Genomic DNA, 14,690 nt, shown 5'->3' on the forward strand with positions numbered 1-14,690 from the left:
ATGAAGTACTCATGCCTCCTCGTCGCCGCCTTGGCCTCACTCATCCCCACCGTAAGTCTTCTCCTCTCCTCAGTCAATTCACAGCCCGCTATCATCATGCTAATCCCTATCTCAACCCTCAGATCGTCGCCCACAAGCCTAGGATGATGGATCCCTGGGCCTGGAAGTCCACTGGACCAAGATGCAAGTACAACGAGAAAGGCGTGTACGGCTGCTTTGGACAGCCGATTGGCCAAGAGGAAAAGTACCCCGAGGATGCGGGGTGGCGCGACACGGTGCCGGAAGGCGGACGATGGCCAGGCACGCCAGGGGGCCATGCATGAGTTGCTGGCGCAATCGCCATTTTGACTTGGATGGACAACTTGATCGTTGGTGTCACCAAGGGATACAAGTACAAGATGCGTTATGAATATGCAGCCAGTGGTGCGCGGATATGGGAAATGAGATTCGCGGACGGACACGCCCACCACCGCTGAGCATGGATTCATAGAGTCTTCATCGGACTGAGCCTATAGCTGAGTCTCGATAATTCACTAATCGAATCAGAAGGTTTTTACTTGACGTAGCTTGAATAAAGATGTATTAGTGTCGTGATTGCGTTGCATTGAATGATGTCTTTGTGAAGACCATGCTTATCGATCGGAAGCCGCTTGAATCTCGGCACTTGAATCGCTCACTTCAAGATGACGTCGATTGATTCAACGAGGACTATATATGTGTACCTAGGATACGGCTGTGTTTCCTTCTTCATATACAACAACATCTACATAGCTACTTCAGCATCTCCCAATAAGCCAATCCCAACGACAAGCCTTCTCAAGTACCGACACGATCAAGTCAACTATGTGTCTTCTCTCCAACATCCTCATTCTCTTGGCCGTTACTCTCCCCACACTCGCCAACGGCGGTAACAAATGCAAAGTAGGGACAAGGAAATGCGAAGACGCGTTTTCTGTCTGGGAATGCCAGAAGGAAGGATTTTTCGAGCCCCCAGAGTGGAAGTGGGTGGAGAGCTGTGGCCAGGGCGAAGATAATAACTGGTGTAGTAATGCCGACGCGAAATGTCATGGCTGGCTTTATGATTAGTATTGGTACTCGCCATACAAACTAATTGCTATGAAAAGTAGACTTGGTTAGGCGTTCGATACTTTCGGACTACTGATAGGGTGAGCTGACGACTGCAGGTTTACTAGAGCAAGGGCGGCTGCGATTCTCTGTGCAGTAAGGTATACGGAATACGAGTCTTTATCATGCCTTAAAGCTGAGCTGGGCTTTGAAAATAGCTTGGAGGAGTTTGGAATGCTGGAATCTCAAAGGGATAGTGGAACTGGAATATCGCTGTCTCCTATGGTTCTACCTTTATTGTGACATGTTTTTGAAATTTAATTTGGTACCTTTTGTTAGCAATTATACTGGTGTTAGAAGCTTAGCTTGTGTGAAATCAAGTCGAGAGTTCTTTATTGCTTTGAATAAGTACCATAGTTTCTAGGTGGCTTGATGTCATGAATGATTACATTGTGTTGTGGGTTGCTTTGAAGGCGACATGCATTCTTCACACTTGTCTTCTTCACATGCGAACATTCACTGTACCTTTGAACCTTTCTCTGAGGACTATATAACCTGCGAGCCGCTGCTCTACTTCTCACTCTCCACCATCACATCTACTACATCACCACACCAGCACCCCAATCAACAAGATATCTCGCTGCCGCACAAATAAAGAGCGAAAATAATACGACTACGATGAAACTGCTCACCTCCTCCATCATTACTACCCTGACTCTCCTCTCTCTCACGCTTCCTACCCTCGCCAACGACCGTCCTAAAGACTGTAAAGAGGGCGAGAGACGATGCTCACCCGCTAAAGACAACACCGTTCAGAAATGCAAGAACGGGAAGTGGGAGTGGGTTGAAACATGCTATGATGTCTATGTTCCTTCTGTGTGCGACGTCGGCGGGTTCTGCCGTAAACACTTTCCAGCCGTGCCTCCTACTTAGGTACGTCTAGTACACAGGCCAGAAGACTGAAAATAGCTCGCAGACTAGGCTAATGAAGGGAGCTATTGTAGATCAGAGGTATCGGGAGTGGTCCGGTATGAGGGGTTATGAAGTGGGGAAAGATGGCTAGGTGGAGATTTCGGCGCAAGATCTATAGTTTTTCACATAACTGGCTATAAAGTGATATCTGAACAAGTGGTGGAAGTGAATTATCTGGAGTTTTTCTTACTAGTTTGTTAACGCGACGGTGGTATCTTGTTCAGTTTATCGGGCGACAATCCCATTCACTGCAATATGAATATGGGATGAAAGCCTGTTTCTGATGCGACTGTAGAGGCCTACTTGTTGTGATCCTGGTGTCACTTTATCTATCGATATTCCCAGTGTTGCGTCCTATTGAACTGAACTGCAGTTTCTCACGACATCTTCGCTCATCAAACACCATGACCTAAGGATGACTGCGCCCAATAAATCTGCTCGAAGAGATTCCTTGGCTTCAGACTACATCATCCAGAAAGCACAGCGATCTATGCGCTCCAAGAATTGACTTAGTGGACAGCGACGATACTCAGATGTGAGGATGCGGGCAATCGTCACAGCTTGTACCATCGAAGCGGCGAAGTGAGAATTGTATGCTCAAACAAATTGTTTTCGGCAAAGAAGTGTTACAAGCGCCGTAAAGCCTGCCGTCTTATCTCGAGTGTTGGATACCAGGATCGTGCTCACTTGCGGCCGAGTTGGGTAGCCATCGAATGACAAAGGTGCAGAAGGATAGAAGAGCGGGGTTTCCCGGTGGCCTGTGCAGAACATGGTTCGACAGTTGTGTGGGTCGACCTCCTTACATCTACCTTCCGTTACTATTCAGCCCATTACAAGAAAGTGGAAGTATATCTCACTGTGATATCTGCGCGATAGGGTACAGCATCAGCATGTATGTGCGCCCCGCTTCTTGTGGTACTGGAAATCTCCTGCGTGCCAACCGTATACGTCCTCCTCGATCCAAACAGCTGTAGACGAACGCGCGCAGGCTGATCAGGCCGCCTTCTGCGCGTCGAATCCTCCTTTCCTCTCTCCACTTACGCGATGTTGATACGCTGACAAAAGCCTTCCTGCAAAAGACTTTCCGGTGAGGCACGACATGCTAGGATCCGTGTGGATGATTTGGTTCGTCCGTCATGGCAGGGTAGCGACGCCGCAGTGAGCTGGCGAGGGGGCCAAGCTGCCACGCCTTGCATGATCATGCGAATTTATGCGTATGATGTATAGGCTGGGAATACCTCGATATCCACGTTGCTAAAAGGACTATACAAGCTGCGTTCCCCGTCGCGATACGGACCTCAAGCCACAACAACCCCAAAGACGACGTCTCTATCCCCATAATCGAGCGCAATCTTGACGCGCATCATGTCGTCAACGCTCTGGCCACCATCCACTGTCGGTATTACGGATGACCTTGCGGCGAGCAGGTCAAGGGCTCTTGGTAACGAGAAGCCGGAAGACAAGGGCAATATCATCTACACCGAGATTCAAGCGGAGACAAGGAATGAACTGAACATCATCGGCCCAGAAACCCTGCGTGACCCAAGCCCACTTGGCAGCGGAACCAGCTTTCAGGTAGATCGGCTTTTGTTCCTCCGACCACGATGGCCAAATTATTATGTTGCTGTCAAACGCGTGATTACGAGGAAGATGACCATTGAAGACCTTCATCAACGTCTCTCAGTTATCAAGCGGGAGTTGCGCGTGCTGATCCATCGACCTCTGAGAGCCCACAGTTGTATTATATCTATTCTGGGTTATGGACACAGCATCGACGCATCGCAAAGGATGGTTCCCTACCTTGTCATGGAGTTTTCGGATCATGGAACATTGACACAATATCTTCGAAGATGCAATATACCTTTGAAAGAGCGGCGAGAGTTAGCGCTTGATGTTGGCATGGCGCTCCGTTCCCTCCACGAATGCCAGATAATCCATGGCGATGTAAAGATGGACAATGTACTGGTATTTGATTCAACGGATGACCTCCTAGAACGACCACAGGTGGCTAAGCTGGCCGATTTCGGGAGTGCGCTTTTTGAGAACGATTTTGTGGAGAGACACTACGTTTCATACCTCGGCACAACTAAGTACAATGCACCAGAGGTTGCCTCGCGCGAGGGTCCTGGCGTAAGAAATGTGGAGAGTTCTCCGAATCTGTACGAACGTGCTGATGTCTACTCGTTTGGTCTTCTGCTACTCGAAACCATTCTTGACGGGAAAAACTTCATCGACGCGGCTTGGCTTGATCAAGGAGTGAATGATCTCACTACGAAAGATAGAGCGACGTCAAAGAACGCGGAATTGGAGTTTCTGGACAAGGTAACGTTGGAAGAAGATGCATTGCTTGGCCTTGCAAGAGGATTCGCATCTCGTCTGTCACCCGATGCGGAGTCCGATGTCATAAATTCGGTCACACAAGCAATGACGCTGTGTCTCAGAGATGATGTGTACAAGCGTGGAACTATGGTACAGGTCACAAAAGCCCTTGCTCGAGGTACGACTGAAAATCGGCCATCGTCCACTCATACATCAGCTCGTATAATCTCTCCGGTGGATTCAACGAGCACGACACCATCCTTACACAAGAAGCGAAGCGGAATCTATCAATTACACTCGTCACCACTAGAGACTTTACCATCAAGCAATTTGAGCATACGTGTAGCTAAACCAGACGACAAAAACGCAATAGCTGAACGACACATTGGAAGCTCGAAACTGCGCTCAGGACCAGTTGCGTCTTTGGTCGCAGATCCGTCATCACAATACCGAACCACAGAGATAGACATGTTCAAAGTAAGGTAGAGTACTGAACCCTGCAACGTATCCGAATAACGATAGTAGGCATCAATCACCATCTCACCTCCTTGGAAGGTTCAACTCCGCGTTGCAGAACGACTTAAGTCTGCTTTGGATGTTGAGAGAGATCCATTACTCAAAGCTCAGCTACAGCTTCATCTTACGATAGTGTATTGGCTGGGCTACGGCACCCAACCAAAGCTCCTCGAGTCGCTCCAAAACTTAGCAGAAGCTGCCAACGCCAACAAGATTGCACAGATTATCGCTCCCAGAGTCATGGCAGCCGCTAAGCACATTACTCCGCTTGTTGAACAGTCACACCTTGTTGACACAGAATTGTATTACAACTCTACAAACAGTAGAAGTTGCCCGACATCAGGCATTGTGAACTTCCTGCGGACTGAAAGAGCTCACACACCGCGACCTCGAGCGGACGCCATTTCAGATGTTCAAAGCGATCTGATAATGGCTTGCATGGAAGGCAAGTTCGAGGTCGCTCGGAATCTTATCCCACTTTGTGGCGACTTCCCAGCCTATTTCGCTCCAAATCCTCTGCATTGGCTCGTCATGTTTCCGTACGAAGAGGCCAGATTGTTAGTTAATCTTCTCATCTTCGGCTCCGCGAATGTACAGGGCCAGCAACACGGTGTTTGTCGTACTGTGATTAATGCGTCCTGTGTAAGCATGATCAACATTCCGGAATACTGCATGGATCTTTTCGGGACCCCACTTCATTTTGCTGTCCGCTGCGGCTTTCAAGACCTAGTGTCTGAGTTTATTCGACATGGTGCTGATGTGAACAAGCGATGGGAAGCCAGAATCATACCTACCAGTGATGGACGTTCTGTCAGGTATCCTAGTTTCAGTCCTTTGGATGTCGCGGCGACATATCATCTAGCCGATATCGCGCAACTACTACTTGGAGCAGGTGCTGTTACGTATGGGGGAGACGTTGACTGGGAGTACTCACCCTTACACATGGTTGGACAAAAGACAATCCCATTTGCGCGATTTGTTATGCACGGCTCGCATTCCAGAGCAGCTGCTACTCAAATCATTCGCACGCTCCACGGGTGGGGTCTAGACATCAGCAATCACGACTCCTCGCGTCAGACGCCTTTACTGCGCGCGGCTGAATATCATGACATAGACGACTATATCCTAGAAGAGCTTTTGGAGGCGGGTGCAAGGGCTGATGCTTCCACAGCATATCCAGGATGTAGCCTTGCGACTTTGCTTGCTCAACAATGCGCAGATCGGCGTTTCAACTCCTCCAAATTTCGACTATTTCTTCCACAAGTGGAAGACTTCAACTGCCTAGATTCGCACGGTCGTGGCGCTTTGCATTACTGTGCTCTCTTCGATGGTATAGAGATGGCTCGTGTATTGTTAGCGCAGCCCGGAATCGATGTCGACTGCAAGGCGAATGACGAGGGGAGAAATACCCCTTTGCTCTTTGCTGCCACTTTCGGATCCAGCGATGTCGCTGATCTGCTTATCAAAGGTGATGCAGACTTCGAGTTAGCAGACGCCGACGGTCGGTCGCCATTGAGGGTGGCTGTGACTTGCAGACATATCGATGTCGCTAGTCTTCTCATCAAAGCAAGCGCGAGCCTTGTGTTCCATACACAGTCTGGAAGAACAGAGAACATTCTCCACTATGCAGTCATGAGGGAAAGTCAGCTGCCGTCCTTAATGGAACCTATACTCCGGATGTTACCTAACGAAAAGATCGCAGACTTGCTGGATGAATTTGATGGTGGAGGATGGACCCCACTTCATTATGCGAGCTACTTTGGCGACCTCGAAGGCGTTAACGCCCTTCTTGAGGCTGGAGCAAACAGAAATAGTTTCAAAAATCCGCAGTATGCTAGATCGCTTTCCAGCCGTGGCGTAACACCACTCCAGCTGATTACATTGTTGAGAAAAAAGATACAACGAGATGGTCTTGGCAAAGATCACGACGCTGTGAAGCGAGGCGGTCCAGTGGCTGAAACAAGATTCATGGATCGTCTTGAACAGATCGAACGAGTACTCAAAAGCGACGCAGCGGGATAGCAACCACGACATGATCCTCTCACCCTTTAAACGTTTTCTGGGATACTACCCACGAACACAACCATGACCGCACAATAGGCTGCTGTCGCAGAGAAGATCTCGTAGTTGCGCGAATGTGTCAGCCAACATAAGGCTGATGAAAACGCTGCAGTAAAAAGCGAGACTATGCATAGTCTTGAGGCCATGGCACGAACTTTGTACAAAGCGATGATTGGCACCGTCAGGGCCAGTACTGCTAGTAATGTGCTTAGGAACCTCGACATGGCCTGGATTCGCTCTGGACTTGATGTGAACACGAATCTGTCCTTCGACTTTGACCCATCCTTCTGATAGATCGTTAGACGCCTGCAAATTCATTGTACAATGGCTTAAGAGCTTACCTCTGAGCACCATAACTGCGTTCTCAACGTTAGCCGTATCCTATAAACCGGGAAATGAGACAAACCCATGAATATCCGCGCCTGCGGAGCAGAAATGCGCACTGCTCTAGCAATCGATCTAAGCCACCCTGGTCCGAAGGTTGGCTAGGAGCACACAGATCATCCCAGTCACTTAAAAAGCTCGATTCACCAGGAATGAGAGGCTTATTACCATCCATCCAGTTGCATACACTTTGTGTGCTCGTTCGCTCGGGTCTTGCTCTTTCGACATATCCGTAATACGACTGTAGGAGCTTGTCTACAATTGCCAACTTAGATCCGGTCCACGCGTCGGTCTTGAATTCAAAAATGCTCACTGTATGCCTCTAATTTTAATTCCGCCTCGCGAAGAACGTCTTGTCGGATACTATTCCCGTCATGACGTCTCGAACAAAGATAATGCCCCATCGATTCTGCGTTGTCCAGTTCGTCTAATCTCTGTTCCAGTTCAGTTATTTCGTCTTGTTTTTGGAGCAGTATACGCGCATGCAATCGTCCAAAATAGCGAAATGTTATAAAGTCGCGATCGCTGTTCATGTAAGCAGCTAATCGTGGATATCCTCGCCGAAAGGTTTCGACTGCGTGAGACAGTAAGTGCATGTTAGTACCATCGTACTTTGGATACCTCACTTTGTGTCGGTTGGTGGATGAAGCATTGTCTTTGAGGGGTTGGCGCCCGAATACCTGTAAAGAATGAGAGATGATGAATTGGCAAGACTGTATTTCAAGGACGTACTTGGCCGTTGTTGAGTAAATTGCATCGCATTGATGGCATCACATGTAAACTTGAAGATTCAGCTTGTGTATCTTTCTGGACGGACTGCACAAAGGCGGAACGAATATCATGCAAGAAGCTAGTAACTTGTAACTTGTGTTGGGGGGCGCGGTAAGATATGCATAGCCTCAGCCTAGCCGATCCTTCGGGCGGTGCTGGACAAGGTTCTGCCTCACTAGCCGACTGTCGTGACATGGACCCACAGGTAGATTGCGCACTCTTCTCTAGCCGCCCCTCTCGCACATGCCTTACACGTTACGTGGTAGAAACTAGCACTCTAAGGCTAGTCTCCGATACCCATTCGGAATGTTCCTCGTGGTTCTCACACTTCTTTATCCGGTACCACCCATTTTCGAAAGCAGATACGTAATAAGGTCCAGCTGGTTGGGTCTGGCCCTGTGTTTGTAGATACACGATCGCATTCATGGCATAAAGTGGTATAGCAGGATACTGCCCTCCATGATTAGCGAATACCACACCTGCGCACACAGATCACACTCGCCTGAGCTGTTTGTTCGTATTCTGCTGTACGGCCGCGAAACTGACCTTCGACATTGGTGGAGAACGTTTTCGATGGTGGCTGGGCTGTTAGAGTTTACTCTATTGAGAATAAAGTGAGGGAAGCACTAACATCTAATTGCGATACCTCAGGCCGAGTTCGGCCTCTATTCTGGGAATCCATATATATGTATACTTGATATTTATTTCGATGGTGCAAAGGTATGAAGCTGGAGTGAGGAAAGCACTTGTCGGTCGTTGGATTAACAGTAAGGAACGATAAGAGGCAGAAATAGGAGGACCACGTACCAAGCTTTTGTCCTACCACACCCAGCAGGGGTCTGCCCGCTCGAGCGGCTCTGACAATTGATGGCGTATCCGGTGACCCGTTACCGGTGAGCAGTGGCTTGAACAAGGTTGCGATTCGCCAGTCTCGTAGCGACATTGGGTCAACGATCCAGAACTCATGCCCCTCTCCTTCTCAAAAGCCCGCTTACCTAGTTCATACCCTTTTCCAGATATCCAAGACGCAACTGCAAGATGGAGAATCTGCAAGAATTTACTTCCACGTTCGAGGCTACGGTCGGATCGTACTTCCCAGCCAAGCAGCCATATAGCCAAGTTCATGTACTATGTGTACACTGGGAGAAGAACGACATATTTCCAATCTCCGAGATAGAGAGACTGCGAGAGTGTCTTGAGGGCAGATACGGATACAAAGCAGCTACCTTAGCGCTTCCGAATGACGATACCCGAGAGTTGCGCCTCATCACGGAGATCGTCGACTTCGTCAAACAGTACTCTACAGTCGAGGATTCTCTGATCATCTTGTATTATGCGGGACATTGCGGTCGGAACAAAGATGGTCTTGCTGAATGGGCAGCGTATATCAAACTGAGAAGCCAACCTGGACTCTGCTAATCTTCAGTCAGGTTCGAAGAGGGCGGGCCAACAGTACAATGGCACATTGTGCAGCAATTACTGTTCGCGGCCACTGGTGATGTGCTGCTACTCCTCGACTGCTGCTTTGCTTCCCTGATCAAGAAAGGACAAAAGAACAAGGGCAGGTTCGAACTGATAGCGGCATGTGGAATGAACGCTTGGACACCAGTTCCAGGCCCGTTGTCCTTCACCAGCCTGCTGATAAGCGAACTTCCGGAACATGCAACTGAAGGTATTACTGCTAGTAGACTTGCATCACGACTGCGGGAGCGTCAAAACATAACAGGCAAGTGTATATGCATCGTACTTTAAAGTACTGTCACTTATACGGATTAGAGACACCGGTTCATCACGATTTCGCAAGAACGAAGCAAACAGGCATCAAACTCCAGCACCTTGATGATCTGAGCCAACCTAGATTTATGCAGAAGCCAACCGGTTATGTGATCTTCCGTGCATCGCTATCAGATGACCCTAAAGGCCGTGAACTTGCAGAGTGGTTGAAGACAGCGCCACCAAATAACGTAACAGCCATCCATATTGAAGCCATGGTAGCTAACGCTCGACGACTACAAAATCTTGTGGGCTTTGTACAGGGTACTCAGGAGATGTTTGTAAAAGGTTCTGTCTTTGAGAAGCTGTCGTTTCCAGCCAAACAGGAGATTGTACGAGCCTTTCGAAACCTGGACACAACTTTGATGACATCATCCCGAATGGCTGATGACGCAGGTCTTCGAGGCAATAGTGAGGCAGTGAAGGGCGCATTGGAAGGTATACAGAGTACACTCAACGCTGCATGTGCGGCTGTCGAGACGCCAGTGCTCACTCAGCTTGGGCAAGGAGACTTCCAGGAAGCATACAAGAATGAGGTGGTGGCCAGCACCGGAACTAGTGCTGCCATCTCGCTGTGTCAGATGTATCATGGCATTTACTCTTCGCCGGAAAAGAAAGAGATCAGTCGAGATTTGGTCATCGTGCCAGCCAAGAAGGAAAGGATAGAGACTGGCACTATCGATGGCAGCACCGTTATCGTTGAGACTTATCAATATGAAGAGGATCCATCCACGTCAAGACCGTATGAGGAGACTCTGGAACAAGTTCAGAAGATGGCCTCCATACTCTGCCACCCCAAGGCTAGTACCCTCCACGTTCTTCCATGCCTCGGCTTTTACCACAAAAAGGTCGAACATTCATTTGGCGTCGCTTTCCGCGCACCACCTTATTTCAATCCTGAGAAGAAACCCATCACGCTGCTGAGTCTGTACAGTAAAGAAAAAAGGGTGGCGCTGAGTCATCGTATTTGCCTGGCGGCTAAGTTGGCAGCGGCACTGGATGGATTCCACACCGTCGGATGGTTTCACAAGGGGTTCCGGACTGAAAATGTTATGTTTTTACCAATGGAAGCTCCACGCAATAACATCAGCGCAGAGCCGGTAGACATTGCGCCGACGTTTGTTGCTCAGCAGGGTTCAATCGACATGTCCAATCCATACCTATTTGGATTCGAGTACATGCGTATGCAGGATGCTGGTACCAATCTGGAAGCCGATGACTCACTAGAACGTGACCTGTATCGCCACCCGGATCGTTGGGGTAAACCAAAAGTAAGGTTTGAGAAAGCTCACGATGTATACGCACTGGTAAACCTCAACCGAAAATAGTCATGTTTTTGAACGTATGATGCTGATATTTTTCTAGGGTATTATCCTGGCAGAGATTGCCTTCTGGCAACCCATTCAAAAGATCGTAGAGGTACAGGAAACAGAAGTGCTCAGGCGGTCATTATCAGGTGCCGAGGTATTGAAGCGTTTGCAAAGTAAATGCAACTCGAGGCTTCCCCACCAAGTGGGCCACATGTTTCATACAACCGTTATGGCATGCTTCAGTTTCAAGAGCGCTACAGTACAGATGGATGCGTACGAAACGCAAAAGTACTATCAAGAAAACATCAGAACGAGACTTGAGGCAGCAGTAGGCAAGGTCTGAAGCAGGTATTAGGGGCGCGCAAATATCATCAAGAGAAAGCTATCGAACGGGGAGTTCAGGATGTTTAATGGAATCCCAATTTAACCAACTCTATAAACGGTGGTGTCATATCATGCCAGGTACTCTATTGTAGACTGCTTCCAGTTTCACAGCGAATCATTGAGCCATTGTTGCTGATATTTACTGCCCTTTCTTGATTGAGCCGCTCTTGAGTACTCGATAAGGTCCCTGACTCGCAGATTTCTGGATCCAACTCCCAAGTCCTAAGAACGATGAGTATCTGTTCGCGAGGCAACTGGAATGATCACTTACCAAAGTAAGCCATACTTTCTGCATTTTGCTTGGCCGGAGCAGCATAAAGGTCCTTGATACCATTCCACTCGTAGCCGACATCAATCCCTACGTGCATTAGCCGTCAGCAGTTGTATCCAAGAGACTCCGCTTAAGCTAGGGGATTTACATACACATCGGAAACGGTTGCGCATCTTCGTTGTGTATTGTGTGGGTTATCTGAGAACGTTAGCCTGGAAGGACAAAGATCTGTGCATTGTACTTCGTGAAGAATGACGGTGTCCAACAAGTTCCAGTTGTCTATCAACGGCCCCGACTCTGCGGCACCATCATCGATAGAAAAATCGGTGTTGCGTTCTTGAAATCTGTATAAGCCTCCTCGTCGTTGGGTAGACTTAAAGAAAATACCGTCTTTACATAGTGTTATGGAGCACCTCTTCTCGTCGTTTAATTTGTTGTTGCAGTATGTGCCGCCCATCGTTGCGCGTCCCACCGTCTTAGAACAAAGCGTGTGACCATCGTAGACAATATCGCTAACTCTGTCGATTATGAGCTTTTTCGTACGCTGAGAGTTCTTGCATTTCGCCTCTTCGTCTGTGGCAACTTTGAATCTCGCGTCCTCGTCACAGAAGATCAGAGTATTGGCTTCGTCTTTGGTGGCAACGAGATCGTTGGAAATGGCATTGAGCGTTGCTATCAGCCATCAGCAAATGCGCGAGCAGAACTACACGTCCTGATATCGGGGGCAGAATCTACCTGATATGAAAGCAGCATTATTTGAGTCCTTGAAAATGTGTTCATATAGTTTGCCAACCGGGACACGAGCATTGTCTTGGGCATCGGCCTTCATCTGCTGAATAATTCCCCATAACTTATCCACCTCAACATTTGGATTGTTGCGGCAAGATTCATCGAACCATATTGTTCTTGGTTTCAATGCTTGACCCTCGATCAAGGCTGGGAAGAGAGATGTAACGAAGAGAATTGCTCGGAAAAAGAAGGTCATGGTAATTGGGATAATCTGAATACCTCAAATGAATGGAAGAATGCAGTCGCACTCACTGGAAAACATGCCGTCAAATAACGGAAAGGGCACATCGCGCACAAACCCCGTCGCTGGTGCTACCGCAGCGGCCTACAGCGGTCTGCGTAGCACAGCCTGCCATCTACCCTTTCCGGATCAGCTTTATCAGACCCCAAGCACTACTCCTGCATCTGCCAAGAGTGAAGGACGATGCCTTTCAATAATTGCGCAAGGCTGAAACTTGTTTCGACAAATTAGATCTGAGGTGGAGATGAGAGATGGGGGCGACGCTGCAGCATTTGGGATGTGTCGCCCCCACCACCAGGGAACCACCTACGCAGGGTTCGCTAACCCCCGCGAAAAACAAATAGTCGTCCCACTTCCATCTCACCGGAGGGCTCAATTCTTGATATAGAGTTTTACAGCCCAAGGCGAGTGCATATGCACACGAATGCGGACGTCCTTCGAATGCAAGGTGCATATGGGTAGCTAAGAATAGCGAAGGCGGCTCTAGGGCTCACTGAGATGCGCCTGAGAACGCGTTGGTGTTATAGGCGCAGGACATTATGTACATGAATGCAAACACTACCAGTAACACCATCAAGTACATTTGATATCCGCTTTCTAACGAACCATGCGTCCTACCTCTCTGCGTCTTCTTGGTTGCGTCACTTCTATCATACTATGCTTGAGCACCGATGCTGCCACTTTGAAAAGAGCGCAAATAACCTTCCCTCCATCAAATGGACCATGTCGCCAAAACCATGGTCTAGAACCGCTTCAATGTACTGACGAGGCATGTATCGATATCGCAGCTTCAGGTGTTTGTCACATCCAAACACAAGAAGGCCTGCCTGTCTGCGGCTGCTGCGATTCTCAGATCACCTTGCTTTGCTCAGCGTGCGGCGGCGATGCAGGAGAAGGGATATGTCTAGGCACTGGGCTCACGGAGATCTCATTCCAAGGTTGCCCATGCACCGCGAACGGGGGTGCAGTACCTGGTGGAGGACAGATTGCAGTCTGCCCTGAGCAAACCGGTTCAGACACCCAGTCATGCAACAGTTCTACTTGTGGTGGAAGCACTAGATATGCAGGCTTGTGCGACTCCAAGACTGACATCGGTGGAGGTGCTTATCAGTTTTGCGCATGCTGTCCAGATGAGGAGCCAGCTTGTAACGATTGTGGTGGCGATAACGGCGATGGACGTTGCAAAGGTGTCGATGAGTATACGGGTAAAGGTTACAATAACTGTAAATGCAGTTCGGGCGCAGAGTCAGTCTCAGCACATGGTGAACTGCGATCAAAGCTAACGTCGAGTTGTAGTGGTGATCAGCCCGTGATCATCCCCTTCCCAATCCCCCCTCCAGGCTTCCCGATCCCGCCACCTGGTACGCCTAATCCAGAAGAGCCATGCTCGGACACGATTGACACAAAATGCTCCGAATGCTCCGGAAACAATAGGTGGTGTCAGACAGGACCATCTGCTGGCTGCCCTTGCCAAGATGATGAACAAGAATGCCCAGATGGCGACGATGTTCCAAACTGCTCAGATGCAAACTGCGGTGGCGCAACAAGCGCGTCTGTCATCAGTACATGCCAAGGTGCGAACAATGAAAACAAGGACTGTACATGCTTTCAGTTTGAACCTGAGCTTGAGCCATACGCACCGTTCTCCGACCAACAGCTTCTTGAACAAGAAGCATTTCTGAACAGCATCTTGGCTGCTCCAGCAACCCCTACCAGTAGCGCATCACCAGCTCAAGGGTCAGGTCAGTTGACATGTTCGAAGAATTCAGCATCTCAAGTCCCCAAAGAAATGATATGGTCGGATGGAAACAAAACGCCCAATCAAGTGCTCTAT

The 14,690-nt window shown here is 48.8% G+C and overlaps 7 protein-coding genes across 7 annotated transcripts; 6 read left to right on the forward strand and 1 right to left on the reverse strand.

Moving 5' to 3' along the window:
- On the forward strand, positions 1 to 323 carry AA0111_g11618 (hypothetical protein; the record flags this gene model as incomplete). The annotated part of the gene is made up of 2 exons (XM_028645504.1): positions 1 to 51; positions 123 to 323. 2 exons carry the CDS (start codon positions 1 to 3, stop codon positions 321 to 323), a joined length of 252 nt encoding a protein of 83 aa, XP_028500747.1.
- A 520-nt stretch (positions 324 to 843) lies between these two features.
- On the forward strand, positions 844 to 1,086 carry AA0111_g11619 (hypothetical protein; the record flags this gene model as incomplete). The annotated part of the gene is made up of 1 exon (XM_028645505.1): positions 844 to 1,086. One exon carries the CDS (start codon positions 844 to 846, stop codon positions 1,084 to 1,086), a length of 243 nt encoding a protein of 80 aa, XP_028500748.1.
- Positions 1,087 to 1,743: 657 nt separating this feature from the next.
- AA0111_g11620 (hypothetical protein) lies at positions 1,744 to 1,998 on the forward strand (the record flags this gene model as incomplete). The annotated part of the gene is made up of 1 exon (XM_028645507.1): positions 1,744 to 1,998. The coding sequence occupies one exon, from the start codon at positions 1,744 to 1,746 to the stop codon at positions 1,996 to 1,998; it is 255 nt and encodes an 84-aa protein (XP_028500774.1).
- A 1,404-nt stretch (positions 1,999 to 3,402) lies between these two features.
- Positions 3,403 to 6,894, forward strand: AA0111_g11621 (hypothetical protein; the record flags this gene model as incomplete). The annotated part of the gene is made up of 2 exons (XM_028645508.1): positions 3,403 to 4,833; positions 4,882 to 6,894. The coding sequence occupies 2 exons, from the start codon at positions 3,403 to 3,405 to the stop codon at positions 6,892 to 6,894; spliced, it is 3,444 nt and encodes a 1,147-aa protein (XP_028500773.1).
- A 2,232-nt stretch (positions 6,895 to 9,126) lies between these two features.
- On the forward strand, positions 9,127 to 11,514 carry AA0111_g11622 (hypothetical protein; the record flags this gene model as incomplete). Its single annotated transcript, XM_028645509.1, has 4 exons — positions 9,127 to 9,416; positions 9,519 to 9,760; positions 9,865 to 11,168; positions 11,227 to 11,514. 4 exons carry the CDS (start codon positions 9,127 to 9,129, stop codon positions 11,512 to 11,514), a joined length of 2,124 nt encoding a protein of 707 aa, XP_028500776.1.
- A 180-nt stretch (positions 11,515 to 11,694) lies between these two features.
- On the reverse strand, positions 11,695 to 12,811 carry AA0111_g11623 (hypothetical protein; the record flags this gene model as incomplete). The annotated part of the gene is made up of 5 exons (XM_028645510.1): positions 11,695 to 11,777; positions 11,827 to 11,913; positions 11,979 to 12,024; positions 12,068 to 12,498; positions 12,562 to 12,811. The coding sequence occupies 5 exons, from the start codon at positions 12,809 to 12,811 to the stop codon at positions 11,695 to 11,697; spliced, it is 897 nt and encodes a 298-aa protein (XP_028500775.1).
- Positions 12,812 to 13,463: 652 nt separating this feature from the next.
- Positions 13,464 to 14,575, forward strand: AA0111_g11624 (hypothetical protein; the record flags this gene model as incomplete). The annotated part of the gene is made up of 3 exons (XM_028645511.1): positions 13,464 to 14,101; positions 14,153 to 14,497; positions 14,560 to 14,575. 3 exons carry the CDS (start codon positions 13,464 to 13,466, stop codon positions 14,573 to 14,575), a joined length of 999 nt encoding a protein of 332 aa, XP_028500784.1.
- Positions 14,576 to 14,690: the final 115 nt, after the last annotated feature.

This window comes from Alternaria arborescens, assembly GCF_004154835.1.
Source record: "Alternaria arborescens strain FERA 675 chromosome Unknown contig_54, whole genome shotgun sequence".
In the NCBI taxonomy this organism is placed as follows: domain Eukaryota; kingdom Fungi; phylum Ascomycota; class Dothideomycetes; order Pleosporales; family Pleosporaceae; genus Alternaria; species Alternaria arborescens.